The sequence below is a fragment of the Toxorhynchites rutilus genome, chromosome 2 (genome assembly GCF_029784135.1).
Source record: "Toxorhynchites rutilus septentrionalis strain SRP chromosome 2, ASM2978413v1, whole genome shotgun sequence".
Classification (NCBI taxonomy): Eukaryota; Metazoa; Arthropoda; class Insecta; order Diptera; family Culicidae; genus Toxorhynchites; species Toxorhynchites rutilus.
The window spans coordinates 185,457,003-185,479,379 of record NC_073745.1 but is presented as its reverse complement, the minus strand read 5'-3'; the positions used below and the strand labels follow the sequence as shown (position 1 = coordinate 185,479,379).

Here is a 22,377-nt window from a genome sequence, read left to right as displayed (position 1 = left end):
TATTCTTTCGAAAGCTTTCGAGAAATCCAATAAAATTAGTTCAACAGGACGACCTCTATCTAGTACAAGCCCAATATCGGCAATAAACTTGAGAATTGCTGCATGTTTTGTGCGATAACCAGAGTGAAATGTATTCAACATATTGTTTCGGTTTATGTATCCACAGATGTTCATTTTGTCTATTTTCTCGAAAACTTTCGATAAAGCACAAAATATACTAATGGGCCGCAAATTTTCTATAGTGTATAACTTTTAATTTTTTCCAGGTAAACGGAAAGACGCTAGTTGTAAAAATTGAATTAAAAAGATGTTTTATAAGCTCAATTAAAATAAGGCAGATCGCCTTCAAGAATTTTATCGGTAACATATCGACTCTCTTGTCAAGGGAGACCGCTATGAGCACTCTTTGGAATACGGCTAGGAAAATGCGTGGCTGGAACCATACAAACGAAAGTGAGGAATACTCTGACCGTTGGATTTTTAACTTTGCAAGGAAGGTTTGCCCCGACACCGTTCCTGCACAAAACGTCGTACGCGACATTCCACTTCAAAGCGATTATGAGAATTTTTCGATGGTGGAATTCTCAATTGCCCTCCTCTCATGTAACAATTCAGCTCCGGGGTCGGACAAGATTAAATTCAACTTGTTGAAGAATCTTCCCGACTTGGCAAAACAGCGTTTGCTGAACTTGTTCAACAAGTTTCTGGAGCTGAATATTGTCCCGCATGACTGGAGACAAGTGAGAGTGATAGCCATACGGAAACCCAACAAGCCGGCTTGCGATCACAACTCGTATAGGCCGATTGCAATGTTATCCTGTATTCGCAAATTGTTAGAGAAAATGATTCTACTTCGTTTGGACAAGTGGGTTGAAGCGAACAATTTGCTGTCAAATACGCAGTTTGGCTTCCGCCGAGGTAAAGGGACGAATGATTGTCTCGCGCTGCTATCTTCTGAAATCCAAATCGCATTTGCTCGCAAAGAACAAATGACTTCCGTTTTTCTCGATATCAAAGGGGCATTTGATTCAGTTTCCATGGAAATTCTCTCAGAGAAGCTTCATAATCGTGGACTTTCACCAATTCTGAATAATTTCCTGTACAATTTACTGTCAGAAAAGCACATGTTTTTCAATCATGGCAGCTTGAAATCTTCTCGATACAGTTTTATGGGCCTACCGCAAGGCTCCTGCCTAAGCCCCCTCTTGTGCAGTTTTTACGTCAATGATATGGATGATTGTCTCACTAGAGACTGCACGCTGAGACAACTTGCAGACGATGGAGTTATTTCCATCATGGGTACTAATCCCGTCGCTCTGCAAAAGTCGTTGCAAGATACCCTGAACAATCTGTTCACGTGGGCCCTCAAGCTGGGTATCGAATTATCTACGGAGAAAACTGAAATGGTCGTTTTTTCTAGGAAGCACGAACCCGCCCAATTCCAGCTTTACCTATCCGGCAAAACGATCCAACACTCTATGTTTTTCAAATACCTGGGTGTATATTTTGATTCTAAATGTACCTGGGGGAGACACATTGCGTATTTGAAACAGAAATGCCAGCAAAGAATCAATTTTCTCCAAACAATAACCGGAACATGGTGGGGCGCCCATCCAGGAGACCTCATTCAGTTGTACAAAACAACAATATTGTCAGTGTTAGAATATGGCAGTTTTTGCTTCCGATCAGCTGCCAGGATTCATATTCTCAAGCTGGAGAGGATACAATATCGTTGCTTGCGTATAGCCATGGGGTGTTTGCATTCGACACATACGATGAGTCTCGAAGTTTTGGCAGGAGTACCCCCGCTTACTCTTCGGTTCACAGAATTATCCTACAGATTTCTCATCCGTTGCAAGATCATGAATCCATTGGTGATTGGTAACATCGAAAATCTACTCCAACTGACTCCTCAGTCAAGTTTTATGTCTTTATACCATGAGTACCTTACCCACGACGTGCACCCTTCACCAGGCATTTCCAACCAAGTTTGCTTCCCATACTTTGGCAATTCCTCTGTCATTTTTGATCTGTCCATGCGACAAAAAATCCATGGAATACCAGATCACCTACGCTCCAATGTTATTCCGTCGATATTTTCGGAAAAATATGGGAAAGTTGGATCTGATAAAATGTTCTTTACTGACTGTTCATACACAAACGGGTCCACTGGCTTCGGCATCTTCAATGAAAATTCCAGTGCCTCTTTCAAACTCAAAGATCCTTGTTCCGTGTATGTCGCAGAAATGGGTGCGATATACTATGCTCTAGGGATCATTGAAACACTGCCCATCGACCATTATTTTATTTTTTCAGACAGTCTCAGCTCAATAGAGGCAATCCGCTCAATGAAGGTTGATAAACGCTCATCTTATTTCCTAACAAGAATAAGACATCTATTGAGTGTTTTGGTCGAAAAATTATTCAAGATTACCTTAGCATGGGTTCCCTCTCATTGCTCGATTCCGGGGAATGAGAAAGCGGACTCGCTAGCTAAGGTGGGCGCTTCAGAAGGCACACTTTTTTAAAAGCAAATTGCCTATAATGAATTTTTTCACTTTCCTCGTCAGGACACACTCGTTAGTTGGCAGCGCATGTGGAGTGAAGATGAGTTCGGTCGTTGGTTACACACGATTATCCCTAAGGTCTCGACGAGTGCATGGTTCAAGGGATTGAATGTAGGTCGTGATTTCATTCGCGTGATATCTCGGCTTATGTCCAATCACTACAACCTAAACGCGCATCTCTATCGCATTGGGCTCGCAGCAAACAATCTTTGTGATTGTGGCGATGGCTACCACGACATCGAGCATGTTGTCTGGTCGTGTATCCGGTTCCATGCTGCTCGCTCTCAGCTCTCTAGAGCACTGAGAGCACAAGGCAGAAAATCGGATATCCCCGTCCGGGATATCTTAGGTAGCCGGGATCCTGATCTTCTGCTTCATCTATACCTGTTCCTCAGAAACGCCGAGGTCAACGTTTAATGATGTTTCCTTCGTTGTGTCCCCGTTTCATATCCCTCCTATCCGATCGATAAACTTTTACATAGTCGCGGCAATACATACACACACTCTTTACAGATGCACGGGCCGAAGGTTGTGCAGTCCACTGATCATTCAACAAGAGCCAAAGGTTGTACCGCTCATGACAACTCTACACGAACTGATGATTGCGCCGGCTAGTGACCATTCTATCCTGGATTCCTCGAGTCGAGAAAGACGCACCACGCTAGATATGGGGTACAGACTAGGGAGCGTTGCTGATTAATGGTCAGCTGCATCCCAATAGGAAGTAGCCCGTGTCGGGCACACGTATAGAGCATCGAAGACTGCAACATACCAATTATGAGAACACTTGTAATACTAACCTCGAGCCAACCGCGAGTAATCGGTTACATATTACTAACATAGTTGTAAGACAAAAATTGTCAAAATATTGGACTCCCGGCCCCGTCAGGCTAACGCCACATGTGCCTTAATAAAAAATATATTTTGGAAAAAAAAAAAAAATATCGACTCTAAGAGCGTTTGAATCAATGAAGTACATAGCACTAATAACGTCATTTTGATTAACTCTATCGAAATAAAAGTTGATGGGTCTGAGCCTAGGGGCACGGACGGGATCTTGACATAGGACTGTGATTGTGTGTAGTAATTGCATTTAAATTGAGTTTTCCATTGTTCAAAATCTGTATTTTTTCTTTTTTGATACATCAAATGGATGCCCTGGAAAAACCGTTTCCTGTATGTATTTGTATCCTTTAAACGGGTTAGATGACATAACGTGGTAGAGTTCGGTACCGCATTCTGTTCAAAAATGTACACAAGAATACCATTTAAGCCATTACTACCCTTTTCTTCTGTTTATTCAATCCTGCAGAAGAAGACAAAGCGTCATCATGTGTCATTTTTAAACACAAGTCTAAATAGTTAAGACCTACATAAATATAAGCCTGAGTCAAATCAATTTATGACCACAAAAATATATTATAGATAAAAATAGCATTATCTCCTTCGTTACCACGTTGTCCGGAACATTCTTTGTAATAAATTTATAGTCCTGTAAGTTCGCGACTACTCAAGCTATCATAATCTGATTTAAATGGGTATACCCTTTCGATCTTCTAAATCAGCCGCCATTTAAATTCATTTGTTGCATTTTTACATAACCAAACAACATACTAGATATTATGACATCCTTGACCACAATTACACAAGTTGTTAGTGGTGAGACCTACACGATAAAAACATGAATTGAGCACAAATAGATTGGACAAACATACAATATAATATAAAATTATTGCCTATTATCAGTGAATGGAAAATAATTAATTTTACGCATCAATTCACATTATGAGCTAACGCCCGAATTTAGGCAAAAAGATTGCTCGTTGCGTCGGGGAGGAAGCGAGTGGGTAAAGCAATCGAAAGAAAACATATCCAATTAAATCGTCAAATTGTTAACATTTTTTTACTATATTCATTGTTCATGTTTCAGGCAAAGAAAAATCTGGATACATTTCTGTCTAATGATATATAACACAACATATGTCGCAATAACCATTTTGAGTAACATGCATTTGAAAACTCTTAATAAATCGTTACATTTTTCGAAGAGTGACCCCCCTATATAGAAATCAAAGACATAGTCCGATATCAAAAAGCATCATGATTAAATTCATTTGAATCTGTTGAACCAGAAACTGCAGTATTGTTTAGTGTGAAACGAGCTTAAACGATATTCTGCGTTACCATCACATTACTCTAGTGAGTCCCCTAACAAAGATCGATTGTACGATGAGGATGAAATAAAAGGGAGAAATAAATTTTCGATTAGATCTGGACCACCGACCGAAACAGTCGTTTTATTTTCTGTTCTGTGTTCTAAGTGTTTTGTGTTTTCTCCACGTTCTTCCGTGGCCACGTTCCACGAACGGGCTAGCCTAAGTTTGGACATATAAAAGTGGTCGTTGGTCGTCTTGTGAAGGAAGTGCAGCGATAAAGTGACCACTGAAGAACCGCGAGATGTACGTTTTGTGTTGTATCGAAATTGTATCAAATTAACGTGAACAATGAACAATGTGTGTGACCAATGAACAATTATTTGTATGCAACAATTGAACAATGAACGATTTGTGACAAATGCACAATGTATGTTTTGTGTTAAAAAATAAAACGACAATTAATGAACTAATTAGAATAAACGATTGGAATCAACGAGAAATTGAGAAAAATAAGTGAAAAATTGCGGCGAATTATATGTAGTGCGTCGAAATCCAAACACACAAAACACGAACGGCGCGTCTGATCCGACCAAGGTTTCTTGCAAACTGCTTAGAAATGTTGTGAAATCACATGGTAAAAATTTTATAGTTCCAACTTTTCATGCGAGGCACTTACTTACTTTATGAACGACCCTCTACTGGGGCACTGGAACTTACTTTTTGAACGACCCTCTTGACCCTCGTGATCAAAGATGAAGAGTTTGAAACATGGCAATCGATGTGTGAGGAAATAGAAGACAAATTCGCCATCTCGTTCGCAAAAAACTTCGCGAAATAGATCCTCCTGTACCAGCGAGTTCCCAGCCATCGACCTTCACAGCAAAACCATTCCAAATTGCCAAACATTCCCCTCCCTCGATTCAACGGTCTTTTGGAAGACTAGATTTGTTTCAAGAGTCAGTTTAATGCGCTTATATGTCGTCGTGAACTGCTTTCAGAAAGCGTGAAACTATACACTATCCAAAGTGGCGCGGCCCGTCATATACAGTCGTCTGAGGAAGCTTTTTCATCTCTTTGGAAAGCGCTGTGTTCTGAATATGAAAACAAAAGGTTATTGGTGGATAAACACATCGCACAATTGTTTCATCTGAAACCAATTCCACGTGAATCCGGAACTTCACTAAGATGCCTGATAAACGAAGTAACCTGTAGTATTCGAATGTTGGTGAATCTTATCTGCACGAGGTTAGATGCTCGAACAAGAAAGGACTTTGAGATTCAGTTAACTACAAATACATTGCCGAGTTGGGATAAATTGTTCGATTTTCTCCAGACTAGATGCAGATGTCTTGAGAGCATGGAGCAAGGTAAAAAGGTGTTGTGTGCTCAAAATCAAGTGACTCGAAAATCGAATGCCTTTGAAAGGAGTTCATAATCAAACCAAATTCCCGAATCAAAAAAAAAAAGTTCAGTCACGCAAATGTTACTTGATTCGTTTGCAAAGAGAGTCACTTCTTGAATCGATGTGAACAGTTCTTGGGCTGTCTTATGCAAATAGACTCAGCAAGATAAAAGCGCTCGGATTATGTCTGAACTGTTTTAGCAATAAACACCATGTACACGAATGTAAATCAAGCTCGTGCCGAATGTGTAGTCGTAGACACCATACGTTGTTACATGAACAAGAGTCGAGTCTTCCCATCCAAATTGAAATAAATTTGCAAAGAAGTTCTATTGTCTCTCTATTGTCTCAACAAGTTTCAAAGCAAGAAGATTCGTGCTCTATACGGCTGTCGGATTAATAGAGGATGAATACGGAAATAACGTTCAATGTCGTATTTTACTTGATTGTGGCTCAGTGCACAATATAGTGACATCACGTATTGTGCAAGCGCTACGATTAACTAGGAAAAAGATTAATATGACCATATCAGGGGGTGCCAGGTACTTCCCAATCGACCCAACATAAAGTAGGAGCAAAGATCGGCTCTATTGTGCAACCGAATGTCTCGTTCAACCTACAATTCCTGGTTATGAAGAAGGTCACGACGAATATTTCAGTTAAACAGGTTCAGTTACCTCCAAAGTGGATCCCAGAAGGCATACAACTTTCAGATCCTGTATTTGACCAATCACAACAAATAGACATGTTATTAGGAATAGAAGTTTTCAATGAGTTATTCACCGGTAAATCGTTTTCGTTGACAGATGACTGCAAGCTATGGTACAAAGAAAGCTTTTTTTTTATGGGTCGTTGGCGGATCCGTTTTCGAAGAAGAATCGAGGTGTACAACTAGCGAATTTTGTGGAGTGTTAACGAACGATACTTTGAGCAAACAGATAAGTCAGTTTTGGAAAATGGAGGACATAGGGCCCTATCCCAGAGGAAGAGATTAGCTGACGAGCGCTCGTCTCGTTTGTTTTCATATTCCAGAAACCGAGCTCGACTAGAAACAGACGAGTAGCTCGTATGACTCAACGACCGTTTGGCCGCGCTTACCGATAAATCAGTCGAGTCGTTCAGTTTGTTTGATGTGCTTGTTCACCTTGTTGATTTAAAGCATCGTTATTCTTCTGTTCCGCCATTATCTTCAAAAATTGTTTCACGCATAAACTAGTATTCTATAAGCAATGTATGTTTTCAACTGCAAATATCAAATTCAATTCAGTAATTGCAAAATTTTACAGATTTTCAAATGGGCCTCTTCCAAACAACACAATCAAATGTAAACATTGTACTCATATCCAGGGATGCCGGATGACTGTTTTCAATATATTAACACGGCACGAAAAGTCTCTAACATCATATTGAACGAAAATGAATAATTCAAATAATTCAAATGTGAATTTTTGATAAGCCAATGTTTTTTTCTACTGATTCACATTTTACAATGATGCGTTTCATTCGTCGTACCTAATGGTTTCGAAGTTTATTGCTATGAATGTGAAAAAAACTAGACTAATTTATTGTATAACTGTAAATGGAAATACAAGCATATAAATTTGAAACTTTTCTTGATAAATCGTTGATTAGGTGAACAAATATTGGTTTTAATAAATCTGTAGCCGTTTAGTATAAATTAAACACAAGAATACACAACACTTACATGCATTGAATTAAAACTTAAATCTAGAATTAAATAAGTAAAAATTATAACTGTTCTACATACAACGGTACACAAAATTGAGTATCTCTTGTCACTACACTACCACAAATAATAGTTATAACATAGATAACACAAACGAAAAGGAAACACTTAGAAAGGCATGCAGGAACAGACTGAAATGAAACATTGCTACTAATATACACCAATAAAATTGCCGGCCAAGCTAGTAGCCAACCGATCTTGGACAAATATAGAAGTGTTGAAACTTTGTACCACAGTCGTAAAATACATTAAAGGCAATATTTTTTATACGAGAAAGGAAGTTTTTTCGGTAATTTACGGAATCTGGATTTTGTGATTCCGTACGTGAAATTAAGTGCAAAAGTTCTACGTATCAGATTTGGAGTTAGAAAGAAAACGGAGGGTTGTGAACGCGATAATTGGAGCGTGTAATTGCTGGATTGTGGATTCCTGCTTTCTCCCAGCCAACGAATCAAGGAGAAGGTAAACATTTTGTGGTGCCGTGACCAGGATCAGCGGCTGGAGAAGGTCATTGAAATCGGTGGGACATTGTTCGGAGGAATAATAGAGGCTGTAGGCCAACGGAGCAACGGATTTGCTGTTGTAAGGCTCATCGACTGAGGACTTCACTCTCTCCTGCAACAACGGAAAGCTTATACCATCATCATACGCTATTCGCCCTTCTGTCACACGGGAATAGTCGCGCAACAACGGATAGTAATCGTGATAGCAGTTGGAAAAAATAATACAAGGCCTATATTTCTCAGGCCACAGGTGAGTGGCTTTCCAATTTGTTCGCGCAAACTTTCTGGTGCTTTTGAGTTTTTTTTTTGTTGCATATAAACTTGAAACGATTGCCGCTTGTGACGTCACACGACTCCATATTGCAACACTCGATAAGTCGTTCACTTGGAGAGGTTCATGAAACATTAATCGACTGGTGGTATACATACATCGCATTAAAAGCTGTATTCTACAAATCGCTGGAAGGACTGCATATTTCGAAGCCGATATTTGGAGTTACATAAAGATTTCGTTCCTGGATATTCAAGGCCAATTGTGGACTGGCCTCAGGTGAGTGCCTGTCCAATCAATCACAAACTTTGAGTGGTGCTATATGGTATCTTCATTGAACATTTTTTCGGTACATCGTTGGCTACTATCGGAGGATCTTCGCATCCAGAACTAATTCGGTCAGCAGCAATTCCTGCTGACACTACGTGGCGGTACGATTCGGACTGGGAGGACAATTGCATCTACTGCATTTACTGGAAACAACTTGGAGTTGGATTTGATCAACGGCGGGAAAAGCGTGACGACATTCATCTCGCGCTCTACAACAACGGAAGGATACGTAAATTTTTACATTGGAGGACACTGTGCTGCAACACAGTCTGCACTGCTGGTTGCACTTTTCGGCATTTATTCGGAAACAATATATTTTCTTGGATTGCGACAACAACTATTTCACGTTTAACTACTGCACACTACTGCTGCATTTATTTCAATACAAAGCCTTGTAGAGACAGGGCTCAGGTGAGTACCTGTCCAACGATTTACGTGGTAACTTGCAGTGCTTCTTGGTTGGTTTTCTTTCTATTTTTCGATCGTCATCGTTCATATTTCGGTTTGCTGTTCTGGTAGTGGTTGTGGTAATGACTGAGAAAAAAATAAAAGAAAGGGTCAAAAAGCGGGAGCGGATTATCGCTTCTTTAAAGCGACATGCTCAATTTCTAGAGGATTTTGATCCAAATACGCATACAGGGGAAGTCCAATCGAGGTTGGACAAAATTGCGGCAAAATTCGAAGAATTCGAGGAGGTGCAAGAGGATATCGACTACAAAGGGTGGTTGTCGTTCAAATCGACATACGTGTCGCTGATCCATGAGTCAGGGGAGCTCAGTGACGTTCAAAAGTTCCATTATCTCAAGTCAGCGTTGAAAGGAGAAGCAGCTAAACTCATCGAGTCACTCGCACTTACCAACGATAACTATCCCATCGCATGGGATACGATTACGAAGCGGTACTCTAATGAGTATCTGCTGAAGAAAAGGCATCTTCAAGCGCTAATGGAGTACCCAAAGGTAGAGAGGGGATCGTCATCGGCAATTCATACATTGGTCGATGAATTCGAACAGCGGCTAAAGATCCTGAAACAACTAGGAGAGAAGACGGAACATTGGGGTGCAATGATAGTGCACTGGATGTGTTCCAAATTGGACATGAAGACGCTCCAGTTATGGGAGGATCACGCGGCTTCAACAAAGGATCCGTCATTCACGATACTGGTGAATTTCCTAGAGAAGCGAACAAGGGTATTGGAAGCGGTTTCATCGAACGTCGAATTGAAAGGTCATTCGCTGCAGAGGGTGGAAGTTAGACGTCAGAGAGTAGTAGCTCATTCCGCTACCGACAATGAGAAGAATGGTTCAGTCTGCTGTTGTTGTGGGGACTCGCACTACTTGGGTCGATGTGGCAAGTTCAGTAGAATGACACTGAAAGAAAAATTGCAGTTCGTGAACGGCAAACGGTTGTGTAGCAACTGCTTAAAGTCTGGGCATTGGGTGCGTGATTGCAGTTCAAAATTCAGTTGTCGAGACTGTGGAAAGAAACACAATTCACTGATCCATCCAGGATTTCCTACGAGCAGTGGTAGTATCGGTAACAATGTTAACCCGCTTGGCAAATCGGAGAATAAACGAAACGACAATACGATAGCAACAAATTTAGCGACCAACGAGGATGAGTCTGAGAATGAGGAAGAGGGAATTGACGATCAAGGTACGGTTGGAGCATACAACGTAGGGACCAAAGGTGGTAATATCACTAGCGTATTTTTGTCTACCGTTGTTCTGGTCATACGGGATCAACACGGAGGGAAACATTTGGCCCGAGCATTGCTTGACAGCGGCTCGCAAGCAAACATTTTGAGTGAAAGACTCTGTCAGACACTCGGCCTGAAGCGACGCACGATAAACGTACCAATTAGCGGAATTGGTCATTCCGAAACACGAGCAAGATTCTTGGTGACCACAACTATCAGTTCTAGGGTACAGGATTTCTCAATGGGCATGGAATTTCTGGTTCTTCAGAAGGTTACGTCAGAACTGCCATCGGCACACATACCGGTGGCACATTGGAGGATTCCAAATGGAATACAATTGGCTGATCCGAACTTCAATGTCAGTAATCGGATCGATATTTTGATTGGAGCGGAGCACTTCTATCGGTTCCTTTTCGAGAGTGGGATGAAACAGATTACATTAGGGCCAGGTTTGCCGATGCTTATAAACTCCGTATTCGGTTGGATTGTAACGGGAAAGGTTTCAGAAGCGCAGAGTAAGGTGGTTAATTGCTGTTTAGCGACAGCATCGGATAATTTGGAGATCCAGCTACAGAAGTTTTGGGAAATCGAGAGCATTGAAGATCGAGTGGCTTGGTCAAAAGAGGAGCAAGACAGCGAAGATCATTTTTCAAAAACATTCAGTCGCACAAGGAACGGTCGGTACGTCGTACGTTTACCGAAGCAGGTCAATTTTGATCAACTTTTGGGTAACTCTCGCACTATGGCACTATCACGATTCAACAGGTTAGAAAAGCAATTGGAACGGAATCCGGAAATGCGTTTGCAGTACAATGCATTTATGCAAGATTATTTGGATCTCGGACACATGAGAGAGATAACTGAAGAGGAGATCCATGAGGAGACAGCGGCAACGAGTGCTAAAAGGGTATATTACCTACCGCACCATGCGGTATTTAAAGATTCCAGCACTACGACAAAGGTGCGCGTCGTATTTGATGGTTCGGCCAGCACGGATAGTGGTTATTCCCTGAACGACGCCCTTCTAAAGGGTCCTATAATTCAGGATGTGCTCCTCAGCCTGCTCCTTCGGTTTCGTAAATATGAAGTAGCACTTGTTGGTGACACGGAAAAAATGTACCGGCAAGTGCGTGTACACAATGATGACACCGGATTACAGCGCATCTTCTTCCGGTTCTCACCGGATGAACCTATACGAGTTTTTGAGTTGACAACGGTAACTTATGGGTTGACGCCCTCGTCATTTTTAGCGATTCGCGCTCTTCATCAACTTGCGGCGGATGAAGGAGCAAGATACCCAGAAGCTGCTAAAGCTATAATAAGAGATTTTTACGTGGATGATTATATTGGTGGAGCATCCAGCGTAGATGAAGCCATTCAGCTTCAAAATGACCTTGATACACTGATGAAAAAAGGCGGATTCACCTTACGCAAATGGTGTTCCAATAAGCCAGAAGTTCTAGCTGGCATCTCGGTCGAACATCTTGGGACTAATTTATCAGTTTCATTCGATATAAGTCCCGAGGAAAAGGTGAAAGCTCTGGGAATCACCTGGGAACCTGGGACGGACCAATTACGGTTCTACTATTGCATCACAGCAAGCGAGCAGGCATGGACGAGAAGGAACATTCTATCGTCCATAGCCAAGCTTTTTGACCCGTTGGGACTTATCTCACCGGTGATTATTGTGGCAAAAATGCTGATGCAAGAGCTCGCTCTGCTCAACTCAGGATGGGACTTGCCTGTTCCTGTCGACATTGAAAGAAAGTGGAAGACGTTCCACTCCCAATTGGACAAAATTTCGGAGTTAAGGATTAATCGTTTCGCATTCGTATCCAAATGGGTTGATATTCAGTTTCATAGTTTTGCTGATGCTTCTACCCTAGCCTACGGTACGTGTTTATACGTACGGACGACAGATGAAGCCGGGAACGTTAGAATTGAATTGTTATCGTCCAAATCACGTGTCGCTCCGCTGAAACGACTGACGTTACCTCGTCTTGAACTTTGCGCCGCCAAAGAGGCTGCTCTGTTGCATTCGAAGGTAACTAAGGCTCTCTCATTGGAAAACGTACGCACGGTATTCTGGTCCTACAGTACAATTGTGCTACATTGGCTGAGAACTACACCAAACTCATTACAAACGTTTGTGGCTAACAGAGTATCAATGATTCAAACCTACACCTACTCCCATTCTTGGCGACATGTAGCAGGAAAAGAAAACCCGGCTGACTTGGTATCGCGTGGAATGACTATCGACGATTTTCTGCAAAGCCAGTTGTGGAAGAATGGACCCCCATGGTTGCGAAATAACACAGACGTGTGGCCTAACTCAGCCGAAGACCACAACATTTCTGATGAACAGTTGGAACTTCGTAAGGTTGTTCACAAGGTCACAGTGGAAGAACCACCTGATGAGCTGTTCAGATTACGATCTTCATTACCTCCTCTACTACGAATTGTTGCTTATTGTCTTCGTTTTGCTCATCATTGTCGAAACCCGAACGATAGAAAGGATTCAATTATTCTGTTTCCTGATGAACTACAATTAGCGAAGATGGCGCTAACCCGCATCGCATAAGCCGAACGATTTCCAGACGAGATCAAATCTCTGCAACTACAACAACGAGTTGACCGGAAATCAAACCTCAAGAGATTATTTCCATTTCTCGACAATTACGGAATCCTCAGAGTTGGTGGACGTCTTCGTTTCTCTAATGAAAGTTATACGGCCAAGCATCCCGCTGTTTTACCGGATCATCATCCTTTCACGGATATGGTTATACAGTTCTTCCATTACCAAAACTTTCATAGCGGTCCACAGCTAACATTATCTGAAATACGTCAAGAGTTTTGGCCCGTACATGGTAAGCGTGTCGTCAACGTCGTCCTTCGAAAATGCATTCGCTGTTTCCGAACTAATCCAACGCCCATCCAGCAACCCATGGGACAGCTACCCGCTGGTCGCGTACGCCCAGGACGACCTTTCTTGATAACTGGCGTTGATTACTGTGGACCATTTTATTTGAAGCCAGCACGTCGAAACGCAGCTCCAACAAAAGTATATATTGCGGTGTTCGTCTGCTTCACAACCAAGGCAATGCACCTTGAGATTGCTAGTGACTTGTCTACCAAAAGTTTCATTTCGATCTTGCGCCGATTCATCGGCTACCGTGGAATGCCAGCCGAGATACATTCTGACAACGCCAAGAATTTCTCTGGAGCCCGTAATGAACTTAAAGAGCTACACGAAATACTGAATAACCAGACTAGCTGTAATGCCATCTGCAACGAACTTTCTCAGAAAGGAATTGAGTGGAAGTTTATCCCACCTCGCGCTCCCAACTTCGGAGGATTATGGGAAGCTGCCGTTCGCTCCGTGAAAACTGCGTTGAAGAAAGAGATAGGTCTTCAACAGCTCAGTTACGATCATTTTACCACCCTCCTAGTTCAGATAACCGCTACTTTAAACTCACGGCCTTTGTCGCCCCTATCAGATGACCCCACGGAATTTGAAGCGCTAACCCCCGCACATTTCCTGATTGGCTCATCCATGAAAGCTTTGCCCGAACCCAATTTCATTTCAAAACCCACAAACCGACTTGACCACTACCAGCAAACTCAGCAAATGTTCCAGCGTTATTGGCAACGATGGAGCAAGCAATACCTAACGCAGCTACAAGTGGCAACGAAGAACCTGCCAATGAACACCATCCAAATCGGAAGTATTGCCGTGCTACGAGAGGACAACCTGCCACCGCTTTGTTGGCCTCTAGCGAGGATCATTGGATTACATCCAGGTTTGGACGGAGTCGTTCGAGTGGTGACGGTGAAAACGGCGACCGGAGTATACAAACGTGCAGTCAATCGCATCTGTCCACTGCCTTTCGATGAGTATCAACGAACAAAGACGTCTACGGAACTGCCAACTATTTGAATTTGTAGAAATTAGCAACTGATGAACAGTGCAAATGAAATGTAATTATTGAAGCTAGTTCAAGGGGGCCGGTAATGTAGCCGTTTAGTATAAATTAAACACAAGAATACACAACACTTACATGCATTGAATTAAAACTTAAATCTAGAATTAAATAAGTAAAAATTATAACTGTTCTACATACAACGGTACACAAAATTGAGTATCTCTTGTCACTACACTACCACAAATAATAGTTATAACATAGATAACACAAACGAAAAGGAAACACTTAGAAAGGCATGCAGGAACAGACTGAAATGAAACATTGCTACTAATATACACCAATAAAATTGCCGGCCAAGCTAGTAGCCAACCGATCTTGGACAAATATAGAAGTGTTGAAACTTTGTACCACAGTCGTAAAATACATTAAAGGCAATATTTTTTATACGAGAAAGGACGTTTTTTCGGTAATTTACGGAATCTGGATTTTGTGATTCCGTACGTGAAATTAAGTGCAAAAGTTCTACGTATCAGATTTGGAGTTAGAAAGAAAACGGAGGGTTGTGAACGCGATAATTGGAGCGTGTAATTGCTGGATTGTGGATTCCTGCTTTCTCCCAGCCAACGAATCAAGGAGAAGGTAAACAAAATCCATCTGAGGTAAAGGTAAACAATCCATCTGAGTGATGAAACTATATGCTAGTAGAAAAAATATCAATGAACCAAAAGATATATGAATCTAATTCCTTTTTGTTATGGTTTTCGTAATGGCGTAAGTGGCAAATAAAGCACTTCAATGAAACGTGTGTACTGGAATAGGATATTTCACGCGTCTCGACAATGACTGAAGCCGAGACGAGACAAGACGAATTGTTCATCTCGTTTTCTGGAATTGGGCTCATAGTGCTTAGATTCCGTGTTCCTCAATATGTTTTCACAGCAAGACGACCGAAAATACCAACAAATATTCAGGCGATCGAATCAAAATTATTTGCAAAAAGTATACCATTTGGCAACGCTTACCCACGGAACGGCCTGTGCACCATATTTGGCAACGCGGACGTTAGAGCAATTGTGCAGAGATGAGCGAGATCGTTTTCCATTAGCATCGAAAGCAGAAGTGAAGACCTGTATGTCGACGATTTGTTGAGTGGAGCCGATACACTAAATGGGGCTTTGGCTTTGCAGAAAGAATTTATTGATATGATGGCGACGGAGGATTTGCAGCGCTGTTGACAAGGGTATCCAGCTTCTGAGCAGGTAACGTTCTTCAAAGATGATAAAACTACCCGTGCCTTAGGGCTATTTTGGCAGCCTAGTACCGACCTATTTCTGACAAAACTCCACGATATCACCTTCAGTTCAGGATCTTGTACCAAACGAACAGTTTACTCTGACATAGCGAAACTGTACGACCCGTTGGGTGTACTTGGTCCTCTTATATTCAGTGCAAAAATATGTCTTCAACGACTGTGGCAGCTTGAGGTAGAGTGGGACAAAGTCTTGGCTGAAAATGTTGCTGAACCATGGATTACTTTCCGGAATCACATCATTCCATAAAACGCTGTGCACTTCCTCATGTATCGCATCAATGAATTGAGCTTCATGGTTTCTGTGATGCGTCGAACTTGGGACTCTACTAACAACAAGATCAAGCATCGCACCACTGAAGAATGCCAGACCAACCATATCACGCCTTGAACTATGTGGCGCACTTGTACTTGCACAATTAATTTCTAGCATAAAGATCAATTTACAAATTTTCGTTTCCAGAATCATTCTTTGGTCCGATTCTACCACAGCTCTTTCTTGGGTAAAAACCGATCCTGGCAACCTGAAAACGTTCGTCTGCAACAGAGTTATCGAGATACGAGATCAAACTCAGGGAATGGAATGGAGGCACGTAGGAACGACGGACAACCCTGCAGACCTAATGTCTCGCGGTCTGCATCCCAGCGAAATGTCAACATCAACCCTCTGATGGTCAGGACCAACTTTCTTACACCAAGATGAAACACAATACCCTAGCATGTTCCACAGCATACCAGCAGATTCTCTTCCAAAGATGAAAAGTTCATCAATAAACCTCGCAGTCTCCGATACTCCAACAATGTTTATCCTCTTCACCGTGGAAAGTAAGTTCCGGAAAATGCAACGAGTGACAGCTTCGATTCTACGATTCATCAACCACATTCGTCCAAATGGACAGAGGCAACATCGATACGGTCCGTTATTAATCGAAGAACTTGCACAAGCTACTCTGGCGCTTGCAAGCTTTGTCCAGAAAGAAGCTTTCCCAGTGAATTTCCACCATTTGTCCGTTGGTCAAGAACTGCATCGGAAAAGTAAACTGATTCCATTCAAAGTTTTCCTCGACACTTCGAGGTTCACGGTACCTAGAATTGGCGGAAGGATCTGTCAAGCTGCACTGCCCGTTTGTCAGAAGCATCCAATCGTACTTACATCGGATCATCCATTTACGCATGCGTTGATTCGTTCATATCATGAGGACCGATATGAACTGATGCACGCTCCACCACAAATGTTTTTAAGTGCCCTCCGACGACGATTCTGGGTATTGAACGGACGCAGTGTCGTTCGCAAAATCATCCGTAGATGTGTTATTTGCTTCCGGGCGAAGTCGGTATTGATGCAACAAAAGATGGACGGTCTTCCGAGATCTCGTTTGGAAGGAGTTTATCCCTTCCTTAACACGGGTGTGGACTTTTGCGGCCCAATGTACATCCGCCAGCATAGCAAGCGATCATTTTTGTATGCTTTGCGACAAAGGCGATTTATATGGAGTTAGTCGGCGATTTGACTGCAGATGCCTTCATTGCAACACTTCAGCGCTTCGTTGTAAGGAGAGGTAAATGTGCCAGATTATTTTCAGATAATGCCCTTAATTTTGTAGGCACCATAAACAAGGAGCTATTCCAATCCCAAAAGATGAAGCACGACGGGATGATTGGTGCGAAAAATCAGCCATTGAGTGGCATCTCATTCCTCCACGCTCTCCACATTTCGGTGGCTTGTGGGAGGCTGGAGTCCGCTCAACTAAGTACCATCTGAAGCGCATTACTGGAACGGCGAACATGAACTTGGAGCAATACACCACTGTACTTACTCGCATTGAAGCCATTCTCAACTCGAGACCAACCTATATCTGAGGACCCGAGCGACTTAAACCCGCTCACCCCTGGTCACTTCCTGGTGGGACATCCGTTGACCGACATCGACGAACCGGACATAACCAACCGCAAGGAAAGCACTCTGGCACGATGGCAACGTCATACACAGATGGTACAGCATTTTTGGACTAGATGGTCACAGGATTATATCATGACATTGCAAAACCGTAACAAATGGCATGAACGCTTGCCAGTAACCCCAGGACAATTGGTAATTGTCCGTGAGGATAACGTACCGACAATGCAGTGGAGACTGGGAAGGATCCAAAATGTCATTCCAGGCCAGGACGGTTTTGTGCGTGTGGCGAATGTAGGAACGCAGGTAACAAGGTCATCCGTCGAACGGTTACTAAACTGTGCTTGTTACCGATCGAGGGCAACTGTAAACACCCAGAGGAGGATCTGAATCACTCGACCGACTAGTTGGAGGATTGAAATCTGCCTATTTCAATGGGGGGAGCATGTTTAGTGTGAAACGAGCTTAAAACGAGATTCTGCGTTACCATCACATGGCTCTCGTGAGTTTCCTAACAAAGATTGATTGTACGAGATGGAGGAGAAATAAATTTTCAATTAGATCTGGACCACCGACCGAAACAGTCGTTTTATTTTCTGTTCTATGTTCTAAGTGTTTTGTGTTTTCTCCACGTTCTTCCGAGGCCACTTTCCACGAACGGGCTAGTCGAAGTTTAAACAAGTATGATTAGCGGAAAAATTATTACAACAAGTTGATTTAATCAGCTGTAAAATTGAAATCGAGTTGCGAAGCTCCATTTATATGAAAAAACGTAGATTCATTACCTACACAATATAAGGAATGAGAGTATCTATGAGACTGCAAAGCCTAGCACATTTGGGTGAACCGTTGTTCAACGTGTTAGTGTTAAAATCACCCATGAAGAAAATATGCTTATAGGTAAAACCATACGAAGACAATTAATTTTCTACTGTTTCAGAAGTCCATTTCTGGTGGGTTATTCAAAGCTGTTATCATAAGTTTCTCATTTTATTCAATAACCTCTATTGTTATGAACTCTGTACCAGTTACTCATGTATCATTGTTCGATTTTGAAATAACATTGAAGACGAGACCATTCTTTAAATAGAAACATACACACCAAACAACGTCCAACACGATCATGTCGAACAATACTATAACCATCGCACAATGGTCCAGGAGATGCATTTAAGTGGAAATTAGCAATATAATGATATAGACATTTTGCGATACAGAACTAGTCAATATCTCAATTTCACTCAAAGCTATTGATATTTCTTTCAAAAAAATACGCTCTCTTCAATTGCTTGCCATTCTTTCTGGGCAAACATAAACAAAGTTTACTGGCGGCATTTGAAAGAACAGAGTTCACTCTACATAATGTGTGATTTTCAAAAATATGTTATTTTTCGTGTTTGAGTAAGTTAAAATTGAAATCATGAGTTTTTGGCTGAAAAACCACCAATAACTATGAGTGGGATTAAGATATTGACAAGTTCTGCACCGCGAAATGTTGGTCTTGATAAGCTCTAAAAGTCGTACGAATATAGTTTTGATGTAGAATTTGAAATATAAAAGTTAGAGCAAAAAAACCCGCTTTTTCATGGTCACCCTAATGCAACTTAGGAAAAAAGCGCTAAATCGATTATATCAAAAGATAGAAAAAAGCATTGTGATCATTGTGAGAGTTAATTAAAATAATTGGGGCTACAATATTGTCGAACTATGTTTATCTCTATCTATAAAGATGAGAAAGAAGCAAATAACACATCCGTAGATGTGTTATTTGCTTCCGGGCGAAGTCGGTATTGATGCAACAAAAGATGGACGGTCTTCCGAGATCTCGTTTGGAAGGAGTTTATCCCTTCCTTAACACGGGTGTGGACTTTTGCGGCCCAATGTACATCCGCCAGCATAGCAAGCGATCATTTTTGTATGCTTTGCGACAAAGGCGATTTATATGGAGTTAGTCGGCGATTTGACTGCAGATGCCTTCATTGCAACACTTCAGCGCTTCGTTGTAAGGAGAGGTAAATGTGCCAGATTATTTTCAGATAATGCCCTTAATTTTGTAGGCACCATAAACAAGGAGCTATTCCAATCCCAAAAGATGAAGCACGACGGGATGATTGGTGCGAAAAATCAGCCATTGAGTGGCATCTCATTCCTCCACGCTCTCCACATTTCGGTGGCTTGTGGGAGGCTGGAGTCCGCTCAACTAAGTACCATCTGAAGCGCATTACTGGAACGGCGAACATGAACTTGGAGCAATACACCACTGTACTTACTCGCATTGAAGCCATTCTCAACTCGAGACCAACCTATATCTGAGGACCCGAGCGACTTAAACCCGCTCACCCCTGGTCACTTCCTGGTGGGACATCCGTTGACCGACATCGACGAACCGGACATAACCAACCGCAAGGAAAGCACTCTGGCACGATGGCAACGTCATACACAGATGGTACAGCATTTTTGGACTAGATGGTCACAGGATTATATCATGACATTGCAAAACCGTAACAAATGGCATGAACGCTTGCCAGTAACCCCAGGACAATTGGTAATTGTCCGTGAGGATAACGTACCGACAATGCAGTGGAGACTGGGAAGGATCCAAAATGTCATTCCAGGCCAGGACGGTTTTGTGCGTGTGGCGAATGTAGGAACGCAGGTAACAAGGTCATCCGTCGAACGGTTACTAAACTGTGCTTGTTACCGATCGAGGGCAACTGTAAACACCCAGAGGAGGATCTGAATCACTCGACCGACTAGTTGGAGGATTGAAATCTGCCTATTTCAATGGGGGGAGCATGTTTAGTGTGAAACGAGCTTAAAACGAGATTCTGCGTTACCATCACATGGCTCTCGTGAGTTTCCTAACAAAGATTGATTGTACGAGATGGAGGAGAAATAAATTTTCAATTAGATCTGGACCACCGACCGAAACAGTCGTTTTATTTTCTGTTCTATGTTCTAAGTGTTTTGTGTTTTCTCCACGTTCTTCCGAGGCCACTTTCCACGAACGGGCTAGTCGAAGTTTAAACAAGTATGATTAGCGGAAAAATTATTACAACAAGTTGATTTAATCAGCTGTAAAATTGAAATCGAGTTGCGAAGCTCCATTTATATGAAAAAACGTAGATTCATTACCTACACAATATAAGGAATGAGAGTATCTATGAGACTGCAAAGCCTAGCACATTTGGGTGAACCGTTGTTCAACGTGTTAGTGTTAAAATCACCCATGAAGAAAATATGCTTATAGGTAAAACCATACGAAGACAATTAATTTTCTACTGTTTCAGAAGTCCATTTCTGGTGGGTTATTCAAAGCTGTTATCATAAGTTTCTCATTTTGTTCAATAACCTCTATTGTTATGAACTCTGTACCAGTTACTCATGTATCATTGTTCGATTTTGAAATAACATTGAAGACGAGACCATTCTTTAAATAGAAACATACACACCAAACAACGTCCAACACGATCATGTCGAACAATACTATAACCATCGCACAATGGTCCAGGAGATGCATTTAAGTGGAAATTAGCAATATGATGATATAGACATTTTGCGATACAGAACTAGTCAATATCTCAATTTCACTCAAAGCTATTGATATTTCTTTCAAAAAAATACGCTCTCTTCAATTGCTTGCCATTCTTTCTGGGCAAACATAAACAAAGTTTACTGGCGGCATTTGAAAGAACAGAGTTCACTCTACATAATGTGTGATTTTCAAAAATATGTTATTTTTCGTGTTTGAGTAAGTTAAAATTGAAATCATGAGTTTTTGGCTGAAAAACCACCAATAACTATGAGTGGGATTAAGATATTGACAAGTTCTGCACCGCGAAATGTTGGTCTTGATAAGCTCTAAAAGTCGTACGAATATAGTTTTGATGTAGAATTTGAAATATAAAAGTTAGAGCAAAAAAACCCGCTTTTTCATGGTCACCCTAATGCAACTTAGGAAAAAAGCGCTAAATCGATTATATCAAAAGATAGAAAAAAGCATTGTGATCATTGTGAGAGTTAATTAAAATAATTGGGGCTACAATATTGTCGAACTATGTTTATCTCTATCTATAAAGATGAGAAAGTTAGATTTTTTATTTCATCGCCATTTTTGGTCACCCTATTTTTGATAACATAAAAATGAGCACTCTATCATATGTAACAACTTGGTTGAAAACAGTTTTTGTCTGAAGAATAAATATCTCCCACGAAGTTGTTTTTTAACTAAGTATTTTTCAGTGTTTACTCCTCTCTTGTTATTTTTTTTAGTGAGAAATATATGTAATCTGCCCTAACTACCACAACGGGTCATTTGACCCGTGCAATCATTCATACGATATTAGAAAGATTTGTATGTGTGGTTGTGATACAAAATCATTGCTTACACATTTTTGCTATTGCTTTATATATTGGGTATACAAATAAGTCCCAATCGTTTGACTCAATAGGTTTGCCATTTCAAACATGCACATCGGAAAACACTGAACACAACTTTATTATAAAGATAATGGTTAAGACTTAAGTATCAGTGCGTATTAAATCCTCAAAGTCGAAACTACATTTTTCCCAT

At 41.4% G+C, this 22,377-nt stretch overlaps 3 protein-coding genes across 3 annotated transcripts; all 3 read left to right on the top strand.

Annotated features, from left to right (window-relative positions):
- The first annotated feature begins 9,506 nt into the window (after positions 1-9,506).
- LOC129766503 (uncharacterized) lies at positions 9,507-13,256 on the top strand. The gene has a single exon (XM_055767072.1). It carries the CDS (start codon positions 9,507-9,509, stop codon positions 13,254-13,256), a length of 3,750 nt encoding a protein of 1,249 aa, XP_055623047.1.
- Positions 13,257-13,619: 363 nt separating this feature from the next.
- LOC129766502 (uncharacterized) lies at positions 13,620-14,612 on the top strand. Its single transcript, XM_055767071.1, has one exon. The coding sequence runs from the start codon at positions 13,620-13,622 to the stop codon at positions 14,610-14,612; it is 993 nt and encodes a 330-aa protein (XP_055623046.1).
- Positions 14,613-16,707: 2,095 nt separating this feature from the next.
- LOC129766501 (uncharacterized) lies at positions 16,708-17,767 on the top strand. Its single transcript, XM_055767070.1, has 2 exons — positions 16,708-17,369; positions 17,512-17,767. The coding sequence occupies exons 1-2, from the start codon at positions 16,708-16,710 to the stop codon at positions 17,765-17,767; spliced, it is 918 nt and encodes a 305-aa protein (XP_055623045.1).
- The last annotated feature ends 4,610 nt before the right edge of the window (positions 17,768-22,377 follow it).

Excerpts from the sequence above, each read along its gene's own strand:
- LOC129766503 (XM_055767072.1), top strand. The coding sequence starts at position 9,507 with ATGACTGAGAAAAAAATAAAAGAAAGGGTCAAAAAGCGGGAGCGGATT.
- LOC129766502 (XM_055767071.1), top strand. The coding sequence starts at position 13,620 with ATGGGACAGCTACCCGCTGGTCGCGTACGCCCAGGACGACCTTTCTTG.
- LOC129766501 (XM_055767070.1), top strand. The coding sequence starts at position 16,708 with ATGTTTATCCTCTTCACCGTGGAAAGTAAGTTCCGGAAAATGCAACGA. Across the intron at positions 17,370-17,511 it reads CATAGCAAGCGATCATTTTT|GCACCATAAACAAGGAGCTA; the intron begins GTATGCTTTGCG and ends TTAATTTTGTAG.